Genomic DNA, 26303 nt, shown 5'->3' with positions numbered 1-26303 from the left:
AGGGTATGGCAACTTGGCTGGATGCAGCTGCCAGAGAGCCAGAAGTTGTAGCTACAAATCATGTCCTACAAGTTGTGGCAACAAATCATGCTCTAAAAATCATGGAGCCTGGCTTTTGGCCATTGAGTGACACAGAGCATTGGACTAGATGGACATGGCTTCTCTTATGTTCTTATGTCCTCTTTCCTATCCTTTCCCATCATTCATGAAGGCAGGAAACTGCCACAGCTGAATTGAAAGAAAAGACCACTGCACAAGAACAAATGACTGGGTGATCAACAGAGGCTATACATTTTCGACCCACACATTAGATCCATAGGACAGTTGTGATCCAGACAACCACAAAACAAAGTCTCTAGACTCAAAGGACAGTGCTCCAAGTTGTACAGCAAACTGAGAAAGAGTTTTCCAAAGCAGATTATCATGCATCAGGGAGTATAGAAAAAGAATACTTCAAAAATCCTCAGAGCTCCTCCCCATGACTGGACCCCTGCAATAAATTCCTTCCAAATTGCTTCTGAATAGTAGTCTGCTCAACAGCATTTAGGAAAGCACACCACCACATGGATGATGGAGTGAGCAAAGAAGCAAAAGGTTACCTGCAAGTCCAAATATGAGGAAACAGGATCCCAAGATTTGGTTTGACTCGGTCGTGCTTTTAAAGATTTGTCATCTTAGCGGTGCTTCACAACAAAAGAGGCTGACAGAAGCTCACATATGAGCTTCTAATAAAAAGATTCGTATCGGAGGCATTTAGTCAGGCATCTGGGCTATTTGAATTCCTGTTCTACCTCCACGGAGCAGGGATGAGGGAAATTTACCAAGCACAGGACTTAAGCCTAGGTTTTGAACACTTAGAGCTTTGGGAGATTTAATTTTCATTACACTGTCGCTTTATATATTTATCTTCCTTCTTTGCTGTTAACTTGCAGCATCAGCGCTTTTGCCAGGGAGTTCCAAAAGCTCTACAACAATCACCCGTTTCAAAAGAAATCAGCCTTAATGTTGCATGAAGTCATCATTGTCCACTGTGAAGAATGCTAAAATTGATACTTCCATCAAAACATAAACTTCCTTGCATTCTTAACATCACATTCTTGGTGTTATATACAAAATTTGCAAAGTACAGCAGTGGCTCTATTTTAAAAAACTTCAAAATACTGCAAGCAGTGTTATTTTTGACTCCTAAACAGAGAAACAGTAAAGGAAGAAGGGAGCGGTGTTAAAATATACTGTGTGGGGTTTAAAAAAAAAAATTTCAACAAGATGGAGGTAAAATGAGTGGAATATCTACCCACTTTCAACAGCTGGATTTAATAATGTTTTTTCATGCAGTTACATGTAAAATATTGTGTAAATTATTATGTAAAACTATCATTTCCAACTGCGCTATTTTATGTGTTCTTAATTACCGGTACTTGGATGGTTTTATAGGTATTTTGTTTTTTTACTATTTTTACTCTGTTTTTCATTGGTGTGAGTCACCTCAAGGTGGTCTGGAAAGGCGGCATACAAATTTTCTAAATAAATAAAGGGAGCTGTTTTGCTAATGGACAAACCAATATGCTACCTTCCGGAGTCCTTTAAAAAAGTGGGCCTTAGCTGGCCCAGGCCAGTCCTGCCACTAGGCAAACTGGGCGATTGTTTAGGGTGCCAGCCTTTTGGGGGCACCAAATTGAATACCCCTGTGTGACTCGGTGACATTATCAGTGAAGGGGAGGGGCAGCTTTGTCTAGGTTGCCAGACAGTGTAGGGCCGGCCCAGAAGCTGGCAGTATGTGTACCACTGGTGAGACACAGAAGTGGGATGAAGGGTTTCCTTAGGTTACTAAGAATTTGCTCTCTCTCAATCTCCATGTCCACCTGAAAGTGTGCTATGGTGTGTCCTCCCAAACCTATCTGCCATGGATTGTCCATCTGCGGCCTTCAGGCATTCTAGTAGTAACAACATGTAGCGTGTGGATTCTTATCTGGGAGAACCAGGTTTGATTCCCCACTCCTCCACTTACACCTGCTGGAATAGCCTTGGGTTGGCCATAGCTATCGCAGCAGTTGTCCTTGAAACGGCAGCTGCTGTGAGAGCCCTCTCAGTCCCACCCACCTCACAGGGTGTCTATTGTGGGGGGAGAAGGTATAGGAGATTGTAAGCCGCTCTGAAACTATAAAATGTACAGTCCTCTTCTTCTAGAAAAAGTGGTTTATTGTTTCTATCATGGTGCGACTTGGATTCTTGACTGCTGTGATGTAAGGTACAAAAAGGTTGAGGAGCACTGCTCTAAAACATCTCCTGCTGCAATGTGGTTGCAGAAAGTCAGGTTTGGCTCTTGGTTATTGGGAAGATGCATTGGGGGGCATCAGTAGCAAGTGGCCACTAGAGGAAAATACTGATGGGTACCACAGCATCCACAGGCACCACAACAGGGATCACTTCTGACTGTGCATTAGGGATCACTGTGGGTTTAAACTGACGAGTATAGGTCTAAAAAGCATCAGATCTGAAAGGAGAATATGATTTAAGTCTGTGTTTGGAGTATGATCTTTGTGGCAAATTATACAATGTGAATTTCAATAAATTATGAGGATTACTAAAAAGTGCAATGGTAAAGACTGGCTGTTCAAATTATGTTCCTGTTATCCTCAACAAGGCAAGCAATAGCCAACAGTACTGAAATAAAGTGAGTTCAGCTAGCTCTGAATCAACCAAGAACACTTTATTGCAAGAAGAAACAGTCACCGAAAAACACTGGCAACACAGGCGAACTATATACAATCTGGCCATGGTTAACCACGCTGCCACCCCCCCCCCCCCCCACCCAAAGAAGGCAACAGTTACTCCTGTTGGCTCACCCCAGAATCCTTCATTTGCATCTCTTTATTACAAGTTGTTACATGCCTAGCATCCTGATTGGTCAGTTCTTCCACATTTCAGGATCCTGGTTTGCAAGGAGTGCCTGTCTCAAGCTCAGGCAACAAGAACCTAGTGAGATGCAATATGTAACAACTACCTTACAAAAATCTGTCCAGAAGTGGCTAAAATTTGCATATGGGATGTGAGAACTTTGGGTTCTATAAAGTTATGTTGTTTTCTCCAACAGTTCTGCAGTCAGCTGAGAACTAAATATAGTCTGAGGACTTACACAGTTTTGCATTAGAACAGCTATAAAGTGATCAGGTATTTGGTCACATTTCCAACAGGTCAGGAGATTTCTACGGTGCCTGCCTTGGAACCAATTTGCTCCACCAATTTCTTATTACAGCTATTCTGGGTTACACTTGAAGCCACCATGTGTGCCCTACACATTTCTAGTCTGAGTAGGCTAAAACACACAGTGATACAAACTGGAACTCAGAGATGATCTTCCAGGACAAGAAGAGAAAAATTGCATGCTTAAAAAAAAAGCCCTTCCCGTCCACCGAAAACCAACCTGAAAGCCTCCTCTGTGATATGCATGCTCTCTGTCTGGAGAGAGCTTTGCACATTCAGTCATACAATCCACAACCTGCTTTCTGGAATGATTAAGTCTCAAGGGTCTTTTACCAAGAGGCTTGCCTGAATGCACAGCCCAACTCTGTCTCATGTCACTTTTTCTCTTTTTCTCCCCACTACAAACAGCTCTTCTGAAAAGCCTCCCTGCACAGAGCCACACTCTACTTTCAAGTTACCTTTGTGGGGAAGTTCACCCCTCCCAGCAACGGCTATCAAATATTCAGATATTTCACATCCTTCATTATAAGCCTGAACTTTGAGTCTACGATTCCGACTTTGCGATTGTTACTCCCAAAGTGCTTTGAATAGGATATCAAAAGGAAAAATAGATGAGAACACCATCCACTTTGCTAGTGAATAAAAAGCCTGTGCACCATCCTCTGGAGACAATTTGTTGCCAGGGCTTTACGCACAACCTGTAAAATGCTGTATGCTGGAAGAATCAAAGGGAGAGGGGGAAGAAATCACAAGTGCCACATCCTGACAGACCTGACAACTGCTGCAGCCCAAGCATTTGGCACTCTTAACAGCAGTAACAGCAGCCAAAGAGCCATGCTGCTAGAAAGTCGCATCCCCTCTGCAGAAGAGCATCTGGGTCTTGTAGTTGCCATGTTAACAGCAGGAAGAAAGAAGGAGAGAGGCTTGGGCTTGCAACAAAGCCAGAATTAAGCATGTGTTGCATCCTTCCAGTGAAAAGTGCTTATGTTCAGGCCAATCTATAAGTCAAACCTTTAGAGTCCCCCCCATCACCACCACCACCACCTCCATACACACACTTACAATACCAGATGTACTTGGTTGGTGTGAGTATGCAGTAGAGAAGAAAACGCTCACTCACGCTCAAAGGATGAGCCCCATAATAAAACTACTCTAGACCAGGCATTCCACAACAGTAACTATAAAGCGCAACAGAGCAATGATCCAGTATAATTAGCCAGCTGCAGCTCAGCATCTTCTGAGAGTAAGTCACACTTTCTCGCTCGCAAGCCTTTTTAAAATGCTACAATCGGCATACCACGACCCACCAACAGCATACTGGAAAGGTGCTCTGCCTAGAGCGCTCCTAATTTTCACTGGCTGCCCCATAGCTCTCAAGAAAGGTGGGGGGCTCCTACCTTCCTGTGTTTCCTTTAAGGGTTCAGCTATGTTTTGTACTGGACAGCTTTCGGGGCATTCTGAGAAATATCTGCTGGTCAAGGGCATAAAGTGTTTCGGATTCATTTTAATGGTTTTATATGTTTTGTTCATAACATCGTTTTTACATTGTTGTTACCTGCCTTGGGTCTTGAGATGCTCAGGAGAAAGGTGGGCATATACCTTCCTTGGAGGATTTTAAACAGAGGCTAGATGGCCATCTGACAGCGATGAAGATCCTGTGAATTTGGGGTAGGTATTTGTGGGTTTCCTGCATTGTGCAGGGGGTTGGGCTAGATGGCCCTGGAGGTCCCTTCCAACTTTTATGATTCTATGATTCTATTTCCAATAAATTAATCAATAAAAAGCAGAGCCATTGCGTAGTCTGGAAGGAGAAAGGCATGGATTTTGCTTACAAATACAGCCTCTATAAATGTTCAAGATTTGAGTCCATAGGACTTTAAAGGCCTACCAGATTATGGGGGTGTGAGCTTAGTAGAGTCAAAGCTCTCCTCATCAGATACAAGTAGGAATGGAGATCTTCTCCCACCTATAGCCTCTAAATGTCATACCAAACCCTTTTCAGGGTTCTAAATCATGGGTACCAAAGCTGAAAATTCATGTGTTGGACCATTTATTTAGTGGTGGTGGTGGTGGTGATTTGATCAACTTGACAACTGCACACATCAGAAGAACCTCCATGCAGCTGCCAGCCTCCTGGTACATGTGATTATGCGCCATAGTCTTTTTCCAAACCACAGTAGAAGGTATACAATTATGGGGAAATGTTAAGGAATGCAGCCTTCCTTCACTCTCCTTGCCATAAACTAGCCTGCAAGTTTCATAAGCTATTGGTTTATCCTGCCTTCCTTTTGTAGCCAGCAGCTGGAATTTACTACCAAAATATGTGATGATGGTCATTTGATTAGTTTTTTTCCTAATGAATTAGATAATTGAACATACCTGTCCTTCATCAGTTCCTACTATCCATGATAGCTAAACTGACAATGCAATCCTGGGAGCACTTTCCTGGGAGTAAGTCCCATTGAGCAGACTTTAGTAGAATTCTGAGTATACCTTCTTAGGATTGCATTGTGAACCTTCATATTCAGAGGTAATATATCTCTAATTACCAGGTGTTGTGGGTATATTTATTAACAATCGCCTTAGCAATTAAAATTGACCGGCAGCGCCATTTATACAATCTAATAATCTCACATGACCATGAAGCCTGCACAAGCGTAGACAGAAAGAACCACCACGCATGCCATGGGCAAGACAACTAGATGGCAAAGGCATATACCAACAAACGGCCGCAGAACAGCTTCCATATGTAGCTGCTGGAAGAAGCAGACAGAATCAAGCTACTAGACATGGCAGCAATTGCACCACAGAACCATAGGATTGATTAACTGGCTGATATCCTCCTTAACCATCACCAGCCAGGGTTATGTGCAGCCACCCTATATAATAACAACAACAACAACAACAACAATAATAATAATAATAATAATAATAGGAGGAGGAGGAGGAAGAAGAAGAAAGAAATTTATATCCCACCCTATACTCTGAATCTCAGAGAGGTCACAATTTCCTCTACCTTCCCCCACCCAACAGACACCCTGTTACAGCAGCTGCCCTTTCGAGGACAACTCCTACGAGATCTATAGCAGACCCAAGGCCATTCCAGCAGGTGCAAGTGGAGGAGTGGGGAATTAAACCCGGTTCTCCCAGATAAGAGTCCGTGCACTTAACAACTACTCCAAACTGGCTCTCTTAGTAAAAAATACAAGGGTATGAACACCATTGCACTGACAAGGAGCTAGGGGCTGTAAGGGTACCATTCTGCGCCCTTTACAATGAGCATTTTCATCAGAAAGCACTCCCTTGGAAGCCCATCTGTGTTTTCCCATCTACATTTATATTATCGTGAATGCCCTGTAAACATAAGAATTCTGTACAGTATATAGGTACACAGAAGTCCCAGTTTGGTGAGTTCAGTGCCTCTTTTATACTTCAGCTAAATTCTCCATTCAGAACATTTTTTTATCCAGTGAACTAGCTACCTAATCCAGCAATACATGTTAAAAATAGAGAACTTGTGGGAATATCTGTAACCTTAAGTCAAATGACAGAGAAATTAAATTCATGACTTTGCAATGGGTAACTCTATTATTAATCTATGCTCGCTTTGTGCAAAGCATACAAGTCTGCAGTTTAGCTGATTGGACACTAGAGGAGGCTACTGGCACCGTGTTTTAACGCAGTCCTACTAATAAAACAACAGAAGAGCTACTTAACCTGGAACAAAAATCCAGTCTGAATTCCAGACTTTGGGTTAAAACTGAGATAGTGAGAAGGCAGCAATTTAAGAAATTCTAACACAGCAAAGGCAAAAGAAAACTCAGAAGCAATACTATGTTACTCCTGGGATTATAAATAAATCACAAATAGTACAAAAGGGCATATTAAGTTCCTTGATGCAATTTCAATGATCAAATCATATGGATTTTTTCAAAAAGTGATGTGTACTCAAACCCTTATTAATGTGCAATGTTAATTGAACCATTTTCTCCTCCCTCCAACATGAGACGGGAACCTTTTTCTGATTTCATTCAACGTAAAATAACTAAGTCATTTTTTTCCCCTTTTGGCTGATTTGCACCTGAAATATTGCTTCTGGAGCTGTAATTAGAAAAGTAGACATTACCCAATTTTTGAAATGTTTTAATTAAAGCCTGGTCTTGCTACGGAGTCAATGAATACAAAAACACAAGCCTGACGTATGAGCGTGAGCACACACCATCTATCCTGCACAGCATAATTATAACCCGCCTGATAAAGACGCCACCAAGATTAATCAGCCTTTTGCCTCTGCGTGACTAATAATTTCAATCATCATTTTAATACAATAGGAGCCATCCATCAAAACCAACACCAATTCTGTTATTGTTATGCTTTTCACAAAAGGGCACACCAGGGATTTCCAAAGGCTTCTTTTAACTGTAATAATAAACCATCTGGTAAGACTGACCTGTTCGTGTCTGTTTTTCATTCTTGGGTAGTCTCCTCCATTAATTATGCAAACGCTGGGAGAATTTGCAATACAAACAACAACAAGTCAGCAGATGAACTCCTGAAATGGCCTTAAGTGACTCCCTGCTGCCCTCGCTGCTATCTTGTTTTGGAAGGCCTTGGTAATGTTTGCAGCTTGGCAAACAAATGCCACATAAAAATGGCAAACCGTGCAGAGCTTGTGTGTACATGTGTGCCTGATGGGAAATAATGCAACAACACAATCACTACCATTCAACAAAGCCACCCAATTATATACTCAGTCTGCTGCATAAATCCATTACCCTGGCTCTAACGCTGTGCCAATGCTTATAGCCTTTTGGATCTTTCCCTCCCCCCACCCCCCCTTCTACCAACTATTAGGAGCTTTTGCTAGAGACAGCTTGATGCAGAGAATACAACCAGAGAAAACTCTGGTCTACCCTTTTCTTCTGCAATAAATTCTTCCCCAGATGAAGCTCAAACATTGTCAAATGGTCAGAATAAGCAAGTTTCAGAAGGTAACCATGTTGGTCTGCAGAACGGTTAGATTTGAATCTAGTAGCACCTTAAAGACAAGCAGGAGTCTCAAGGTATAAGCTGCCAAGAACTAAAGCTTCCTTCAACGGGCAGGAGTAGGAATAGAGATCTCTGAGTCTTTTTAGCTAGAAGCATGCTTCCAATACTCTCCAGGATCCTGATGCCTACATTCCGATTGGCCATTGTCTTAGAACCGGCCGATCAGGACATGAGGCATCCAAAATGAAGGATCCTGGAGAAACCAATAGGAGGGATTGCTGCTGACTAAAGGGGGTGTGTTTAACTCAGCCACAATGTATATATTGAGTGAAGTGGCCTGTGCTGTTTGTGACTTCTTTAATAAGCTGTTGCTGCTTACTGAAGAGCTGACTGAACTCACTTTACAATACTGGCGAAGAGGAATGCAAAGGTAGAATGCATATTGTAATTAGTCTGATTAAAACATGGGGGAAATGCTGGGGAGGGGGCAGAAAATTAGTACCTGTAGTGCGATAGGAATCCTATGTCCCTATTCAGCTGGCATGGAGGAGGGGCTCCCATCATGGGACAATGGCTCAGTGGTAGAGCATCTGCTTGGTAAGTAGAAGGTCCCAGGTTCAATCCCTGGCATCTCCAACTAAAAGGGTCCAGGCAAATAGGCATGAAAAACCTTAGCTTGAGACTCTGGAGAGCCGCTGCCAGTCTGAGTAGACAATACTGACTTCGATGGACTGAGGGTCTGATTCAGTATAAGGCAGCTTCATATGTTCATATGGTTCTGAACTTGTGAACGGTCTCAAATTCAACAGTCTCATATTGCAATTGAGGATTGCTATTCTTAGGTCAGCAATGGAATGACCTGGAAGATCATTCTTGAAATATGCTTAAAACATTAGCACTTGTTGCTTTCTTTGTATTTCTCCCATGGGATCCAGCAAACTGGGCAAAGGAAGTTCTGGCACTGTCCTTCCTTCCCCAGGAGACCAAGGGGGGGGAGTCTCAGACAATGGAATGAAGAGAGGCTTGGCTCAGTAGCTCTACTGGGTGATAGAGAGAGCCTGGTAAAGCAAGCTCTGCCCCCCTTCCTCCCCAAGGGAGGAGCCTCAGCCAATGTAGAAAACAGAGACTTTGCTCTGTAGCTCCTGTGCGATTGAGCAAGCCTGGCAAAGCAAGTTGTGATGCAAAAGGAAGCAAGAAAGAGGAAGAAGGAAGCAGATGACAGCCAGTTGCTCGGGGTCCTGATAGGAGCCCTCTGAGGGCCTGATTTGGCCCCTGGGTCACATGTTTCACACCCCAGCCATACACCATAGTATACACCATGCTCATTCCCTGCCATTCTGGATTAAGAAACCAGTTCATGATGCCTGCGTCTCTTGCATTTCCTTCTGTTCAGCATCACTTTGACTCAAAACTGCTTTGCTTCCACCTGTACAGGGATTCTAGATGTAGCAGTCTTCCCAGAACATCCTTTCTGTAGCAGACCCTTAAAGCATCCTCCTTTGTGCATCAGCTTAGCTCCAGCCATGTTCATGCAAAGCCCTATCACACACCCCAGTTCCTTAAAACAATTAATCCATCATCCCTATGATGCAATTGTTTGCCTTCTAAAAATAGCAACAATATCCCACAGAAGAACAAAGGAAAGCATCAAGCGGTAATTTTTACTTGCTAGCCAGGTCCTCGGGACAAAACCATTCTGAGAACTAAAACAGACTGGGATGCAGATACCGACTTTCTGCTGTGGAACTGAAATTCTAAATCAGGGGTTCCCAACCTTGTTGAATCTATGAGCACATCAGAGATTCTGAGAAGAGATAGTGAAAAACATCACAAAATGGCTTCCCTATGGCAGACAGGGCCGACAACAAATGGCTTCCATAGGGGCTGTGTCCAATCCCAATGCTGTGAGGTTCTACAAGTTGCCAGGAGGTTCCAACCCAAGCCTTTCCCTATCATTTTTCCGTGGGCACCCCCTGGAGACCCAACACTGATGATTCCCAGGCACTGAAGTCCCTTCTGCTTCAATGAGAGGGCAGACAAACAGAATGGCCTCTTTACTTTCATTGGGAGCAAGGGCAAGCAGGCGCCAAGAACCGCATCAGCAGGCACCATGATGGCCACAGTCATTACATGTTCCAGAGCGCCGTTCTTAGCGATCGTAATTTATTAACAAAATTGGTTAACAGTATCCTTTTCCTATTCTCAGTCAGTACTGCCTTCAATAGAAGTACCTATCTGAGACTTTCAGACTGTAAATCAATCAGAAAAGGAAAGCCAAAACAAGAACTAAAGAATCATGTACAATTTACTCAGCCATCTGCAGTCACCTTAAAGAGCACAGAGAAGTTCAAATAAAATGCATAATTGAACAAGTAATTATCTCATCTGCAAGATAGCTATAAGCAAAATCCCATCATTCTCAACTGCACAAATGGAAGAGACCTGCTAGCTCACATATTATACCAGCCAATCTTTATTAAACACCAGGGTTAAATTAATTTCCAAATTACTACAAGCAATGAAAGTGTGTTTTCTTGAAATTAAAAATCTGAAGAAATTGCAATGAGGTATTTTACCAGTCACAGAAGTTGCAGAAACGATCATTGAAAAATTAGTGGACTGGTGTTCCGGTTAAGAAATAATTATTCGCTTTTGGAAAAATACGTTTGTCTTATATTGTGTTAACAGAGAATGCAAAAAGCCGCTTACAAACGGAAGAGCTACGGCGAAGCCCCTGGCTGATGAAGATCTGTTACATCGAAACTGGTCCCTGTGGATTTTGGGCTTGCTGTTTGGATTTGCATTAACAGGTGAAGAAGACAGAGGACTAGGGCTTTGAGAATACAAGGACTTTTTGAATATCTTATTAAGTGAGACTGATTTAAATTTGTTGTCTGTTTTTGCCAATCTCCAGTTGGGGATGGGAGATCCCCTGATTTGAAGGTCCTCCCCCATTTCAAGGCTATCAGAAAGCCGGGGGGGGGGGGAGAATGTCAGCTGGGCACTCCATTATAGCCTATGGAGACCAATTCCCATAGGGTATAATGGAGAATTGATCCATGTGTATCTGGGGCTGTAGGAGGGCTGTTCTTTGAGGCAGAGGCACCAAATTTTTAGCATAACATTTGGTGCCTCTCCTCAAAACACTCTCCAAGTTTGTAAAAGATTGGACCAGGGGGTTCAATTCTATGAGCCCCCAAAAGAAGGTGCCCCTATCCTTCATTATTTCCAAACAGAGGGAAGGCATTTAAAAGGCATGCTGTCCCTTTAAATATGATTGCCAGAACTCCCTTTGGAGTTCAATTGTGCTTGTCACACCCTTGCTCTTGGTTCCACCCCAAAGTCCCCAGGTATTTCTTGAGCTGGACTTGGCAACCCTACACTTGACAGCAATGATGATTCTGTGAACTTAGGCAACTTGCGAGAGGCAGGGCAGCAGGGTCCATCAGTGCTTAGTTCTCATGGCCCTTTCTTACATGCCCAGGGAAATGCTGATTGCCACTCTGGGACCAGGAAGCAATTTTTCTCTAGGCCAGTGATCCTGGAGAGTTTTTGCCATCTTCTGGGCATGGAACAGAAGTCACAAGGAGGTATGCAGGGAAGGTGAATTTCCTGCATTGTGGGACTAGATGACCCTGGAGGTCCCTTTATTATTACATAGGATTATACCATTTGACTAATTCAGGGGTCATTTTGTAGAAAAATAGGTGGTGGAGCTCATCCAGGGATTGTTATGCAGCTGCACATACTAGTCAATGGACAAGGAGGTGGAACTCTCAGAAGAAGGAGGAGGAACTCTCACTGGATCAGAGGCCTGGACTAACTTGTACTTTCTCACAGTGACCACCACCGTTACAGTTTTTAAATAAATAACTCCTTTATTCTCAACTTGGAACAGTTTGGAAAACAACTCCTTTGTTCTCAACTTTCTAATGCTCATTCTCAGTGCACGGAAATTCCTGTACTGATGCTACTAACAGTCACTGATAAAGATCAACAGACCACATGACAGATTCCTTTAAATACATCATGGAGTGAAGCATCTACTACATCCCAAAAGCACATGCTTAAGCCCCTTCTTTGCACAAAGGGAGATACAACTGTTCACAATGGCCACATTCAGTTCCACTGGAAATGCACCTTGCTGTGTCTAGACTTGCATGGCATTTTGTTTTTATACATTTATAATTGCGCTATTTGGGGCACACCTGGAGAAAAGTATGCACTGCAGCTAGCCAGAAGAGAGGGAGGCAGAGGGTGTGAGAATGTAAGCAAGGCACAGGCAAAAGGAAATGGAGAAAACCCACTCAAGTTAGGGAAAAGTTTGTTGTAACCAGGAAAATAAAAAGATCAAGAAATCAAAAAAGTCACCTACAAGTACTATTTGGTTTTCTAAAAGGAACAGAAAGGGATACCTAAATTCTTTAACTTATCCACATGACAAAATAATACTTGTGCTGTCTTCCTACCCCCCCCCCCACCTGCCCCCAAGGAAAAATCTGACTAAAGGGCAACTTGATCACTTCTTGCAAGTCAAAAGTCATTTGCAAAGGATGGCAGGCTCCATGGGTCTCATTTGAAAAGCCCACCCATTCTCTTTAAATTTGATCCATCAGTTGCATCAGGACAGCTCTTGCCTGAAGCAGTAAGAGCAGGTTTATCCCTCTGGAAATGCTGCTCTGTTCTCATGCCAGTCTGCCCCATGTGTTGCCTGCTGTTTAAAAGAGGGTCACGGCCCACAAAACTCCGTGGCACCATCGTAGCCAACTTATGGAAACCCTATAGAGTTTTCAAGGCAAGAGACAAACAGGTGATGTGCCATTGCCTACCTAAGCATAGCGACCCTGGACTTTCTTGGTTGTCTCTCATCCAAATACTAACCAGGGCAGACCTTTCTTAGTTTCCAAGATCCTGTAAGATCGGGCTAGCCTGGGCTATCTAGGTCATGGTTCTACAGTTCTAACTTCACTAAAAGTTTCCTATGGGTGCATTCATCTTTGTCATATGATTTGTCATAGCTACACTCAGAAACACAAGCCCTTGCTGATAACATTTGTAGGTAGACAGAATAGCAGCCTCCAGAGGCAGATCTGAACATTAAAAAAAAGTGTGGTCCCATCTGGCCAAAGCAAGCTAGACACACAACAAATTTCTAGACATATTACACAAAAGAATCATTGTTCATTGACTACATAGGAATACAGTATTGAGATATTGTAAATTCTGCAGTCGAAAATGGTGTTGAATGTTTGAAATTATACATACTAAGCAACTTAAGTTTGACATTATTCATTCAGCAATCATGAAAATGCAGTGTGATGCGGTGGCTAAATAGGCAAATGCAATATTGGGCTGTATTAACAGAAGTATTGTGCCAGATCATCTGAAGTTATGGTAAGACCTCAGCTGGAGTATTGTGTTCTGTTTTGGGTACTGCAAGTGCATTTTAAGAAGGAACAGGTCCAGAGGAGGGAAAAGAAGATGGTAAGGTGTCTGGAGACCAAGTCCTACGAGGAAAGGCTGTTATGGGTATGTTTAGCCTGGAGAGGAGTACTTGAAAGGCTGTCATATAGAGGATGGTGCAGAATTGTTTTCTGTTGCCCCAGAAGGTAAGACCAGAACCAATGGGTTGAAATTAAATCAGAAGAAATTCCGGCTTAGCATTAAGAACTTCCTGACAGAGTGATTCCTCAGTGGAACAGGCTTCCTCAGGAGATGGTGGGCTCTCCTTCCTTGGAGGTTTTTAAATAGAGGCTAGATGGCCATCTGACAGCAATGCCAGCTGTGAACTTAGGGGGAAGTACTTGTCAATTTCCTGCATTGTGCAGGAGGTTCATGACCCTGGGGGTTTCTTCCAACTCTATAATTCTATGAAAAAAGGATTTGAGTACCTACAATACCAGCTCCAATTACCATTAACCAACACCATTAACATCCTTTGCCCTATTTGATCACTGGAAGAATGGATGTTTTGATTTATGTCAAGCCCTCCCCAACCATTACTATTTTTCTACTACAAAGATCAAATATTTATATCAGAGCCAGATTCCAATTCTGAAAAACTGATTTATATTAGGAGCAATAATGAATTATGCAAGTTTGCTGGTTCAATTTAAATAGCTCCCTCCTTGTTTTTCATCTCCTTTGGGGAAAACTAACCTACAAAGCATTAATTCCACACCATTTCCTCACACCATTTTTTCCTCCATTAAAATTAATGCAACATTGTTTCTGAAGCACTGCATAAATTATGTAGAAATTGAGTGCAAATAAAAATGGTACCAAAAAAAAAAAAAGAATCAACAATTGCAATGGAAGTTAGGCGGCCTTAACAATGAAGCCACGTTACATCAAGTCATATCACTGGTCCATCACAGTCAGAATTGTCTACTCTGACCAGCAGCAGCTTTCCAAGATCTCACACGAATGTATTTCACATAGCTACCAATCTGATCCCTCAAGAAACAATCTGAGCCAGGGATGGTCAAACTGTGGCTAGTAAGCCACATGTAACTCTTTCTCACATACTCTTGAAGACCCCACTGCCCCATCAGCCAGCTTTAAATCACTTCTCCAAGACAAGCCAGCGGGCAGCTTGGAGAATGCATTTAAAGTTAAAAGTTGCTTTCTTTCTACCTCTCCCTCCCATTTTCCTTCCTTCCTTCCTCTCAAACATCTGATGTGGCTCTCAGACATCTGATGTTTATTCTATGTAGCTCTTACATTAAGCTAGTTTGCCCAACCCTGACCTGAACTAAACAAATGTTTTCTCCATGGAACTCACCCTTCTTTAAATTGTAACGGGGGGATCAATTTTCTTAAATGAACCTTTATCAGAGGATTTGGGCATTCAGAGACTAAGGGTTGGATCCTGGGATACCCACCTAAGTGGAAAGCACTTCACTCATTATTCAAGGGTCTTCAGTGGCACGAGAGACTGCAAAAGACAGTGCGATGCAGAACGATCGTGTAGGGCTGCCAACCTCCAGGTGCTGGCTGTAGCTGTCCAGGGATTACAACTGATCTCCAGGGGCCAGAGATTAGTTCCCCTTGATAAAATGGCCATTGGACTCTATACCCCACCGATGCCCCTCCCCTCCCCAAACCCTGCCCTCCTCAGGATCCACCATCAAAATCTCCAGGTATTTCCCAACTTGGAGCTGGCAACGCTAGTTCTGTGAGTGGAACTAATCTCATCCTTCTTTCAATCCAGCACAATCACCAAGAAAGGCCTAAACTGAATTCAACTAAGTGATGAATATAAAAACGTAATACTACTTGTTCTGTCCTTAATATTCAATTGAAACGTATTTGCATAATGCATGCTATGAGAACTTTACAAATATTTTGAGGAAACAGGCATTTCCCCCACTGCTGGGATTTTTTCCCCAATGACAACACAGAAAACCATGTTCAGAAATGAGCATGCAGTACAGTTACGTTGCCACAGGACCTCATCCATCAATGTCTGTAACGTGACTCCCTGTATCAATTTTCAGCCATCCACTCTTAAAACAAACAGGTGCGGAAGCCTGATAGAAAGAGACTGATGTCTCAAAATTAAATTTGCATTCCCTGTTATTGTACTCTAAGAGATGCGGTAACTGAATCACTGAAGTTGAGGTACCATTTGTCAATGTTCTTTGAGGACTACAGGCTAAAAAAGAGACATTCTTTATTTGACAGCTTGCTTGGTAAGAGGAGTATGTTAAATTAAAGGGGGATGTTTTAGAAGATACCCTTCAGGTTTCCAAAAGTGTTATTTATAACGAGCTTCATTTTGATAGGAAACTAGTGGATTCAATCTATTTGCTATCCATAGCATATAAAGAAGAAGACTGAAGATTTATACCCCGCCCTTCTCTCTGAATCAGAGACTCAGAGTGGCTTACAATCTCCTATATCTTCTCCCCCCACAACAGACACCCTGTGAGGTGGGTGGGGATGAGAGGGCTCTCACAGCAGCTGCCCTTTCAAGGACAATCTCTACGATAGCTATGGCTGACCCAAGGCCATTCCAGCAGCTGCAAGTGGAGGAGTGGGGAATCAAACCTGGTTCTCCCAGATAAGAGTCCTTACACTTAACCACTTCAATAAACTGGCTCTCAATATAAGAACTCAAAAGTGTAAGAACTTTTGTTTGTCCTGAAATATGTTTTTAAACTAAGAAGATTCAATGTCCAAAAGAGAATGATCTCTAAAATATATTAAGTTTTTGGTTCTGCCATAAAAACAAAGAAACAAAGTCTTAACCGTAACATCAAAAGGCTATACGGTTGACTTATCTTTTTTATATATATTAATAACTAGCTTGAACTCCACTTAAAATATGTTATTTTTGATTTAAAGCAAATGCAAATAACTAATTATAAAACAGTTATTTACAATATAAATAGAAATGGCGAAATGTATTATTCTGAAGACAAAAGTTTTATTATGGGATATGTAAAGATTGGAAGTATATATTGTATCTAATATTGTATATTGATTAATTATGTAATAAAGTTTTAAAATAGCAAAAAGAAAACAAAGAAAACATATACTGTGGAAGAGAGGGGGCAATCTGAGAAGAGAAATCAGATAGAAGTTGTGTATTGAGTGCCAATGCACTACACAGAGAACTACTATTAAAACTTGATCCAACAATGTACCACATCATGGGTAATTAAGAACATAATGCTCTCCAAATGGCTAATGATGAGGGCACACAAAAGCAGATTTACGTGTATCTGATAACTGAAGGGGGGAATATTAACAGGAGGTGTTTTACAAACAGACCTTTAGTGATTCTTAGCTATTTAAAAAATAAATAGAGCAGCATAAAGAGCAACATACATCTTACTATCTACTCATTATTTTATTATTATTAAATTTTATTTGTATCCCGCCCTCCCCACCTAGGCAGGCTCAGGGCGGCTAACAACATTCAATAAAACATTATACAGAATACAATAATTAAAAACGACATTAAAATTATATAGTTAAATACATATCTTAAGACTAATCCAACTTATATAATTTATAACTTATAACTTAACAGCAGCAGAGATGTTCCGGGCGCTATTTATCCATTTACGTATTTATTTATATAATGGCAAGGATCACTAAAGAGTTACTTTGTTGGATCATCCGTTCGGCTAAACCGAACGGTGGCTAAACCTCAAGTAGCAGAAAACTGAGGCAGTGGATGCTCTGCGATTCTTCCCGGATGTGGCAATGGCTTGGATGAGAGCCAATGAAACTGAAGTTCATCCCAGGTAAAGAATACGGCTGGGCAAAGATAAGAGTCCTCAGGGCTTGAGGTATCAGCTTGTGATGGATGAGGCTGCACTCGCTTGAAGGAGTAGATTTATAGCTTTGAGGTGCTATTTGACCTGGATGTAAACTTGGAGATGCAGATCTCCTCAATGGTACATAACACTTTTCACCAGCTTTTGCTATTGTGCCAGTTATACCCTTGCCTTGAGCAGCAAGTTTTGGTCACAGTTACCAATGCAGTGATCACATGAAGAGTGGATTAAGTTTGTAATGCACTTTATACAGGGCTTCCCTTGAAGACAGTCTGGAAGTTGTGATTGGTACACAATGTGAAAGACGACGACATTGGATTTATATTCCACCCTCCATCCTGAATCAGAGTCTCAGAGCAGCTCACAATCTCCTTTATCTTCCTCCCCCACAAAAACACCCTGTGAGGTGGATGAGGCTGAGAGAGCTTTTTACAGCAGCCGCCCTTCCAAGGACAACTCTGCGAGAGCTATGACTGACCCAAGGCCATTCCAGCAGCTGCAGGTAGAGGAGTGGGGAATCAAACCCGGTTCTTCCAGGTAAGAGTCCGCGCACTTAATCACTACACAAACTGGTTCTCCTGAAAGGCAGATTACCAACAGACATTTCACAGAGACCATGCCACAGTTTGGGGCGAGTTCAATGGTTCATCAGTTTGGACTGTTTATCCCTGTTTTATTGTATTATTATGCCATTTAAGGTTTGTTTGATAGATTGAAGGTTCATCAGTTCAAGGTGCCATAATGGCATAGATTAAAGGGAAAGGTAGTCCCCTGTGCAAGCACCAGTCGTTTCCGACTCTGGGGTGATGTCGCATCACGACATTTTTGCGACAAGACTTTTTATGGGGTGGTTTGCCATTGCCTTCCCCAGTCATCTACACTTTCTTCCCAACAAGCTGGGTACTCATTTTACCGACCACGGAAGGATGGAAGGCTGAGTCAACCTGGAGCCGGTTACCAGAACCCAGCTTCTACTGGGATTGAACTCAGGTTGTGAGCAGAGAGTTTGACTGCAGTACTGCAGCTTTATCACTCTGCACCATGGGGCTCTAGAGCATAGATTAGGAGTGTGCAAAAAATGGTATTTTGGGGTGTATGGAACCCCCAAAATATTACTATTTCCCAATATTCCTGAATCCCAATATGGGGAAATAATCAGAACTGCCAAATTTAATTGGCTCCGTTGTATCCTATGGGGACTGTCCCATAGGCAGCAGTGCAATTCAGCAAGTGAACTGAGTAAGCATTTAAAGTTTAAATCCCTTCTGAGTTCACTCAGGAAGCTGTGTCTCTGCCAGTAAAACTGAGCAAGCATTTAAGATCTACATGCCTCCTGAGTTCACTTGGGGAGTTGTGCCGCTGATGGAGCACAACTCCCCAAATGAACTCAGAAGGCATTAAAGAGACTGCAGTCTCTTAAATTGCCTTGTACTCGTGTTGAATAAAAGCTGACTAATATTGGCTCTGATCAGGCAGGGCTATTTTGATAGCCAAGTACACATCTGTATTCAGCTGAATAAATACCTAAAATTCATTTATATTCCACATTTCTCTCCAATAGGGACCCCAAAGTGGCTGACATCTTTCTCGTCTCCTCTATTCTATTCTCACAACAATTCTGTGAAGTAGGTTAGACTGAGAATGTGTAACTGGCCGAAGGTCACCCAGCAACCAATACTGGGGATCTGAACCTGAATCTCCCAGATACTCATTCAGCACTCTTAACCATGACACCACACTGGTTCATAACAAAGTTGGAGTTATATATCATATCTGCAATTGAGATTGTTGGTTTTATTATGATTGTTAGCTGCCCTGAGTTCGCTTTTGGAATGGGCGGAATATAAATCAAAGCTAAATAAATAAATATTGCTGAAAGGAGAGCAACACACTGCTGTTTGAAAAGACACAGGCCACAATCTTAAAAACTTGCTCAGGTATAGCTTTGTATTTCAGGAGGGGGAGGGGAGAAAAACAGAGAAAGAGGTCAGGAGGTCTGGCAAAACTCTGCAGTTCCAAAAATGAACATCTCTGTACAAAGCAGCACATTCTTGCTCCACATTCAAGAGCCAAGCAGTGCCAAGATTGGCAAGAGCTGCCATTGCCATTTCTCAAACTACCTTTTAAATAATGGATGAACCTCCATTAGGATTTACTGTAACTTCAGTTCTGCCAGATGCTGCAGTCGTTAGGCTGCCTCAGATGAGGGAGCATCTGCTCCAATCCACGTCGCTTGTCAACACTTCTTCCCTCTAAAAGCCACTAAGGCTGTCAGTGAAAATTACAGTCCACAAATCAAAGGAAAATAAGCACTTGGGCTGCTATGTATATGAAATCAGGCCAATCCCAGGGGTTTTTTCCTTCTGCTTCTGGTGGCCTTTGTGATGAATCCATGGTCTAAGTCACAGAGGGAACAAAAAAACAAAGAATGTAATTTCTTTATCTCCTCTTGGTGGGGGAAGGCAAAAGGAGACACACACTTTTGAGCCTAGGGTTTCATGCTGATAAATTAAATCTGGTTTCTGTTTTTGCCATAAAGCATTTAAATCAATCCTCTAGTTAGAATATTCACAAACATACAATTTTTAAAATTGAAGACTTAAGACAGCTTAGGGCTATTTCATTACACAGGTCAACTATCTGTACATGTTTATCCCTTTTTTTCTTGAAAGAGCTCAGGGTAGCATCCATTATATTCCCCCTCACTCCCCATTTTGTTCTCACAACCCCCTGCAAAATAAGTTATATTCTGCAGAAGTGCCTGACCCAAAGTCAACCAGTGAACTCTTAGGGCAGAGTGGCGATTCAAACCCAAGACTTCCAAGTCCAATTCCAACAATAACTATCATACAATGGTGTTGTTACAATGGTAGAAAACAGCTTTCATATAACCAGTTGTACTGGGTTTTTTTTAAAATTTAGAGTTTGTATGCTGCATGAAATATTTTCAATTAACAGCCAGAGTCAAACCTCTTAAATAAAAACATTTATTTTACAGGCAGTTCAGAATTCTGTGGCAACAGCAGATCTCCTACCATTTCAGCAATTCACCCTGCATGCAAAGTAGGAATAATCAAGGTTGTCCCCACTCAGTTTGCTCTCTCATTCTGAGCAGGGACCAACCAGCCTGGTCCAGTGCCCTACGCGGTCTGAGTTCAATTCTGCACTTAGCACTTGCCTCCCTACTTTGCGGGGCTCCTCATAGTGGCTCTTTTTTCCGGATTCAGCATTGGCATCTCTGGAGAGAGACTGCATGTTCCTTGCCTTGCACAAACTTGAGAGCCAAGAACGAGACTGAGACAAAGACTAATGTGGAATCAGTCTGAGTGTGGTATGGAGCACAGCTCAACACTTCTTCCATTGCAGTTGCTGCAAGGGTGAAGTTAGAGAAGACTTTTTATAACCCACTTTGGTTCACCTGGACATGACAGAATTGCAAAGAACAACATTAATTTAGTGTCAATGCAGCTTTGATGTAAGGATGGATTGTCATGGAGATATGACATCCTCTTCAGTCATTCCCCATTGCCTAGATATGCATCAGCAGCAAACCATTACACCAATTAGAACACCTCTGTCTGCTCCTGGATCCCCATATACCTTTATTCATGCATACAAGTAGTTCAAGCAAATAATTTATGTCTGTAGTCCCAGGGAATAGCAGACAGGCACATGATACAGCAACTTTGCTGAAGCTAAGCAAATCCTTTGAAAATCCTCCAGAAGTCCTTTTGGGCACATGAATGGAAGACTGGAGGAATACAAACAAATGGTCACACAGATAAGAAGAATAGAGGGATACAAGCAAATGTTATTAAGTAATGGTGTGCAGAGACTCCTCACTTACTCTGTATGCTGCATCTACAGCAAGGAACAGGGAGACTGGGAGTCCTGATTCATGTGTCCAGTGCTCAGCCTGCATTACAGTGGATCATGCTCTTAAAGTGCAACCCCAAATAGAATCAGATCATTCTAAGCCCATTGAGGGAGCCCTGTGGCACAGAGTGGTAAGCTGCAGCACTGCAGTCCAAGCTCTGCTCACATGACCTGAGTTCGATCCCGGCAGAAGCTGGGTTCAGGTAGCCGGCTCAAGATTGACTCAGCCTTCCATCCTTCCAAGGTCAGTAAAATGAGTACCCAGCTTGCTGGGAGTAAAGTGTAGATGACTGGGGAAGGCAGTGGCAAACCACCCCATTAAAAAGTCTGCCAAGAAAATGTCATGATGTGACCTCACCCCATGGGTCGGTAATGACTCTCGGGGGATTACCTTTACCTTTTTAAAGCCCACTGACTTGAAAGGACTTGGCATGTAAGTCTGCTTAGGATGGCCTATTTATGATTTAAGTCCTAAATTAAACTATTATAAATCCATGGGATGAGAATGATACAATCCAGAGAGTGACTTGAAGAGCCAGGAAGATGCATTCATTTGTACTGCACTTTAACAACAGGCTTCATGATTGTATATATGTGACTATCAACATTCTCCTTATTCATAGTCAAACACTGTGGGGGGAAATACTTCCAACAGTGGAAGCAAAGCCTCATCTTATCACACAATGTACTTGCAGGTTTTAATTGATACACCATACAACAATTTTCCATTTCAGTCTATTCTTCCCATTGACCACCAGGGGTCACACACAGTCTATGGCATCCATCCAAATAATACAACACAAGCATGAATATATAAATGAAGATTCTCACTTGCTTTTGTTACCAAACTGGTAAGCCCAGTTCTATTTAAGTATACCTGCTGTGGAAGTTTGATCTTATGTGCCTAGTAGCAACCTTCATTTGTTTGTTTTCCAAGTACTTCTCAATAGGCTGCTCCACAGCTGCAACCCTGCTTCAGGAGCCTTTTAGATAGCAACTTCAAGGATGGGCAGAAGGTAGATCGCCACCCATGGTGACCACTGGCCAGTTTCCAGTGAACAGAGCAGCAGCAGATTGGGTTTTTTTGAAAAAGAATCAATGTATGCATTTTAGAAAACGCATTAAAAACACAATTATTTATTTATTTTTAAATTAAAAACCAACTTTATAAAAACACAACTATTTCTAATTCTGAGTTCCACACATACACCCACAGGAAGCTGTAACCATATTTTGTGATGTGATGTCACCAAACAGGATTGCAAGGGGAGCTACAGACACACCTGCACCCTGGCTGATCATAGTGTTCTTTCTCAAAACAGCAAACACACAAGGGCAGAAAGGGTTGGTGGCTTCAGGGCTAAAGGAGGCTCTTGTTTGTTCATTCTTCTTTACCTAGCTTAAAAGGAAAAGCTGCTAAGACTCTAAAAACAGAAACCAATCCCTCCGAAACTGGTCCTCCGAGAACAGGTGGGGGAAACGATCTCCTACTTAGAATCATAGAATTGGAGGGGACCTCCAGGGTCAGCTAGTCCAACCCCTTGCGCAATGCAGGAAACTCACAAACATCTCCCCCTAAATTCACAGGATCTTGTTTAGTTCCTCCAGGAACAACTCTAGCACTTATGTATTCACTACAACCCTCCGCTTCCACCAAATAGTCGTCTCCATATTATTTTTATAATCCCATGAGGTAGATTAGATGGAGAGAGAGAATGGCCCAAAGTCACCCACTTTGCAAAATCCCCTGAGTTTTTCTCTTCTCCACCTTTCCGTCTCTCACATACATCACATGTATCCAACACTAAACTTTCAAAATACTTTAAGCACCCAAGTATATCTAAAATGTTATGCAAATGAGGAGGTTTCTAGCTAATTTTCCCAGTATCGACAGCAGTGCCCTACTGAGAGAGCTATGACCCTCCAGGTGGGGTCTGGAGAACCCCCAGAATTATAACTGACCTTCAGACTACAGAGATAAGTTCCCCTGGGGGAAAAAGAGCTGCTTTGGCTCTGGAGTCCTGCCCTTGCCTCCAACCCCACTCTCTCCAAGCTCCATCTCCAAGTCTCCAGGAATTGTACCCTCCTGGAGTTGGCAACCCCATCTGCTGGGAAGTTCAATAAGGAGGCCTGCAAGAAAATAAATGTCTCCTATTGTGGAGCCCAGAGCCAGTGGTTATGTTTTGGCACCACAGTACCTATGCTGCCAACAGTGAGGCTACTCCATTTGGGTTTTGAAGTGGTCAACACGGACGCTCTGAGACCTGTGAACTACATGTAATGTGGTAAGGGGAAAAAAAGTCTTGTATTAATTGGAAAAATAGCACACAAACTGTTTCATTTCACAAGCAGGAAAAGCCAAACAGACCAACCAATCAGGGGTGGTGGGAAACCTTTAGTATTTAACCCCATCTGATGAACTAAAATCTGCATTATCCTCCTGCGACAGGGAACCAGGCCAAATTAACTTGTACCAACCTGTCTCTCCTTCACTTGACTTTTACGGGTTTCCAAGGTAGCAGACTTGAAATGGAGAGACTTGGCCTGCCGCTTAATTTTCACGGAATCCCTCCGGCGATCATAACAAAATGAATTGGACTTCTTTTTAATTTTCATTCTTGGTTTGTCTGACATTTTAAATCTACCAAAGCCAGGGATAGCTCCAAGCATTCGATAATCCAAGTTGAAGCTCACAGGCACTGGTTTCCAAAGGCCTCTTTTTTCTGAGTTTCCTTCAGGCCAAAAAGGGAAGTAAACAAGCACAATTAGTGCTACTTGAAAAGAATCTGCCCCATGTCCAAGTGGTCACAGACGTTCTCCTCACAGTGGCTGTCATTGGGAAGCAGAAATTCCTCAGCACCACACAGATGCTGCGATGCTGGTCCAAAGCAATAGCACCTCTCCTATTGAGCATACTAAAGGTGAAGGAAAGGTAGTTTTGTTGCAAGCCAAAGGGGTGTGGAAGTACTGTCAGCAACTTCAGGGTGGAGGCAAAGCAGAAAAACTGGGGTTCAAAGCCATCTTTTTTAACTCCTCCCTTGCAGAGACTCATTACACAAGTTGTGTGGTATCAATTGACAAGCCAGGGTGATGTTGTTCTCCAACAAGAGAAACTTCTTGCTTGTCAAATGGAGATGATAAAGGCCTTGATACCTGTGCTTCTTTGTTTTGAATGCCTGACAAATCAACAACTACAGGCTGTGGCTCCTCTGCAGTGACAAGACTTCCATATTTACTACCTGGCATCAGGTCTCCTGGCTAAAGATGTGTGTTTATGTGTGCGCGTGTGTGTTTAAACAGAGGTGAATTTCCCAGGAAGCCAGTGTGGTCAGTTTCACAGATCCTGAATAATGCACTTCCAATCCACTGTTAATGCATTTTAGAAAGCAGATTCGTACGTTTCAAGCAGTAAAATACCACTGCAAAATGCACTCAAGCAGACGGCAAACACATTATTCAGCATGTGTGAAAGAGCCAAGAGTATTGAACTAGACCCACTTTCAAATTCCCACCATCATGGAAGCTAGCAAACACCCTGCTAAAACCAGCATTGTGTCGCAGTTAAAAGGGAGAGCCAGTTTGGTGTAGTGGTTAAGTGTGCGGACTCTTATCTGGGAGAACCGGGTTTGATTGCCCACTCCTCCACTTGCACCTGCTAGCATGGCCTTGGGTCAGCCATAGCTCTGGCAGAGGTTGTCCTTGAAAGAGCAGCTGCTGTGAGAGCCCTCTCCAGCCCCACCCACCTCACAGGGTGTCTGTTGTGGGGGAGGAAGGTAAAGGATATTGTGAGCCGCTCTGAGACTCTTCAGAGTGGAGGGCGGGATATAAATCCAGTATCTTCATCTTCTTCTAAAAACCAACAGGTTCTAACTGGAGTACCAGATTTCCCCACTCCTCCTCCACATGAAGCCTGCTGGGTGACCTTCAGGCCAGTCACGGTTCTCTCAGCCCCACCAACCTCATAAGACGATTGTTGTGGGGAGAGGAAAGGGAGGCGGTTGAATTGCAAGCCGCCTTGGTATTCCTTAGGACCGATAAAAGTGGGGTATAAAAACCAACTCTTCTATCTTGGGCCAGTCAATTACTCACAATCTCTCTCAGCCTAAGCCACCTCAGGATTCTTGTCAGGATCAAGTAGAGATGGGGAGAATGATATAAGTTGTTTTGGTTCCCCTTTAGGGAGAGAAGAAGGATGATGACAATGACGACACAGATGACAACAAAGATGGTGACAATGAAGATTGTGATGAAGATGATGGTGGTGATAATGAAGATAATGATGATGAAGAAGATGATGATGACAACAGCTACAACATTATTACTAATATTATTAATAATCATAGTAACAACAATTAAATATGGCTTTGATAATAACATATGTATTAGTCAAGTGAGGATGGAATACCAAGGCAATCAAGCACTCAAGTATCTTTGCAAATTCCAGGATTCTAAAGGAGGGGGCTCTCCTTGCTTCCAGCAAAAAGCTAGGGGGACACTGCGGACAGTAAATAAACACCCAACTGGAGAGAGACACCCCTTAAAATTGCCGGCAAAGAGATTCAGATATTTACTTGTAACAGTCCTGGTGAAAAGAAAAGATTTTGATTTTCTACAGCAAATCTTGCAAGAAAAAGAAATAAAATACTCTTGGAGAACTCCATATGCCTAAGATATTTCACTACCCATGGACAGAAGATTAATTTTGACAGCTGAACAAGCTAAAAAACTGGCAGAAGAATTAATAGGGGATACGTAGGAAAATCCTGAAAGTTCTAAGGACTCTGAAAAATCCAAAGAAAAAAATATCTTTAAAAACACCCAGATAAGGAAGAGGATAAATCAGACCAAACTGCAGTATACTGATAAAATAAACAAATGTAACGATAATATTGTTGAATATACATGGACTGAATTTCCCCTCAAAACAATCTAAGATTTTCAATT

The 26303-nt window shown here is 42.4% G+C and overlaps 1 protein-coding gene across 7 annotated transcripts in view; it reads right to left on the bottom strand.

The window, feature by feature from the left end:
• PARD3 (par-3 family cell polarity regulator) overlaps nt 1-26303 on the bottom strand; it is a 745691-nt gene that overhangs the window by 587791 nt on the left and 131597 nt on the right. The window contains exon 1 of one of the 7 annotated variants that reach the window (XM_060248142.1): nt 23838-24034. The exons of the other annotated variants lie outside the window; for them this stretch is intronic. Coding sequence (XP_060104125.1) covers nt 23838-24029 — 192 coding nt within the window. The 5' untranslated portion in view covers nt 24030-24034. Of the gene's footprint in view, nt 1-23837; nt 24035-26303 lie in introns of those variants that run through there. 7 annotated transcript variants of the gene reach the window in all.

Source organism: Heteronotia binoei, chromosome 10 (assembly GCF_032191835.1).
Source record: "Heteronotia binoei isolate CCM8104 ecotype False Entrance Well chromosome 10, APGP_CSIRO_Hbin_v1, whole genome shotgun sequence".
Taxonomy (NCBI): Eukaryota; Metazoa; Chordata; class Lepidosauria; order Squamata; family Gekkonidae; genus Heteronotia; species Heteronotia binoei.
Note: the sequence above shows the minus strand (reverse complement) of the source record. Positions and strands in the feature narration are given on the sequence as shown.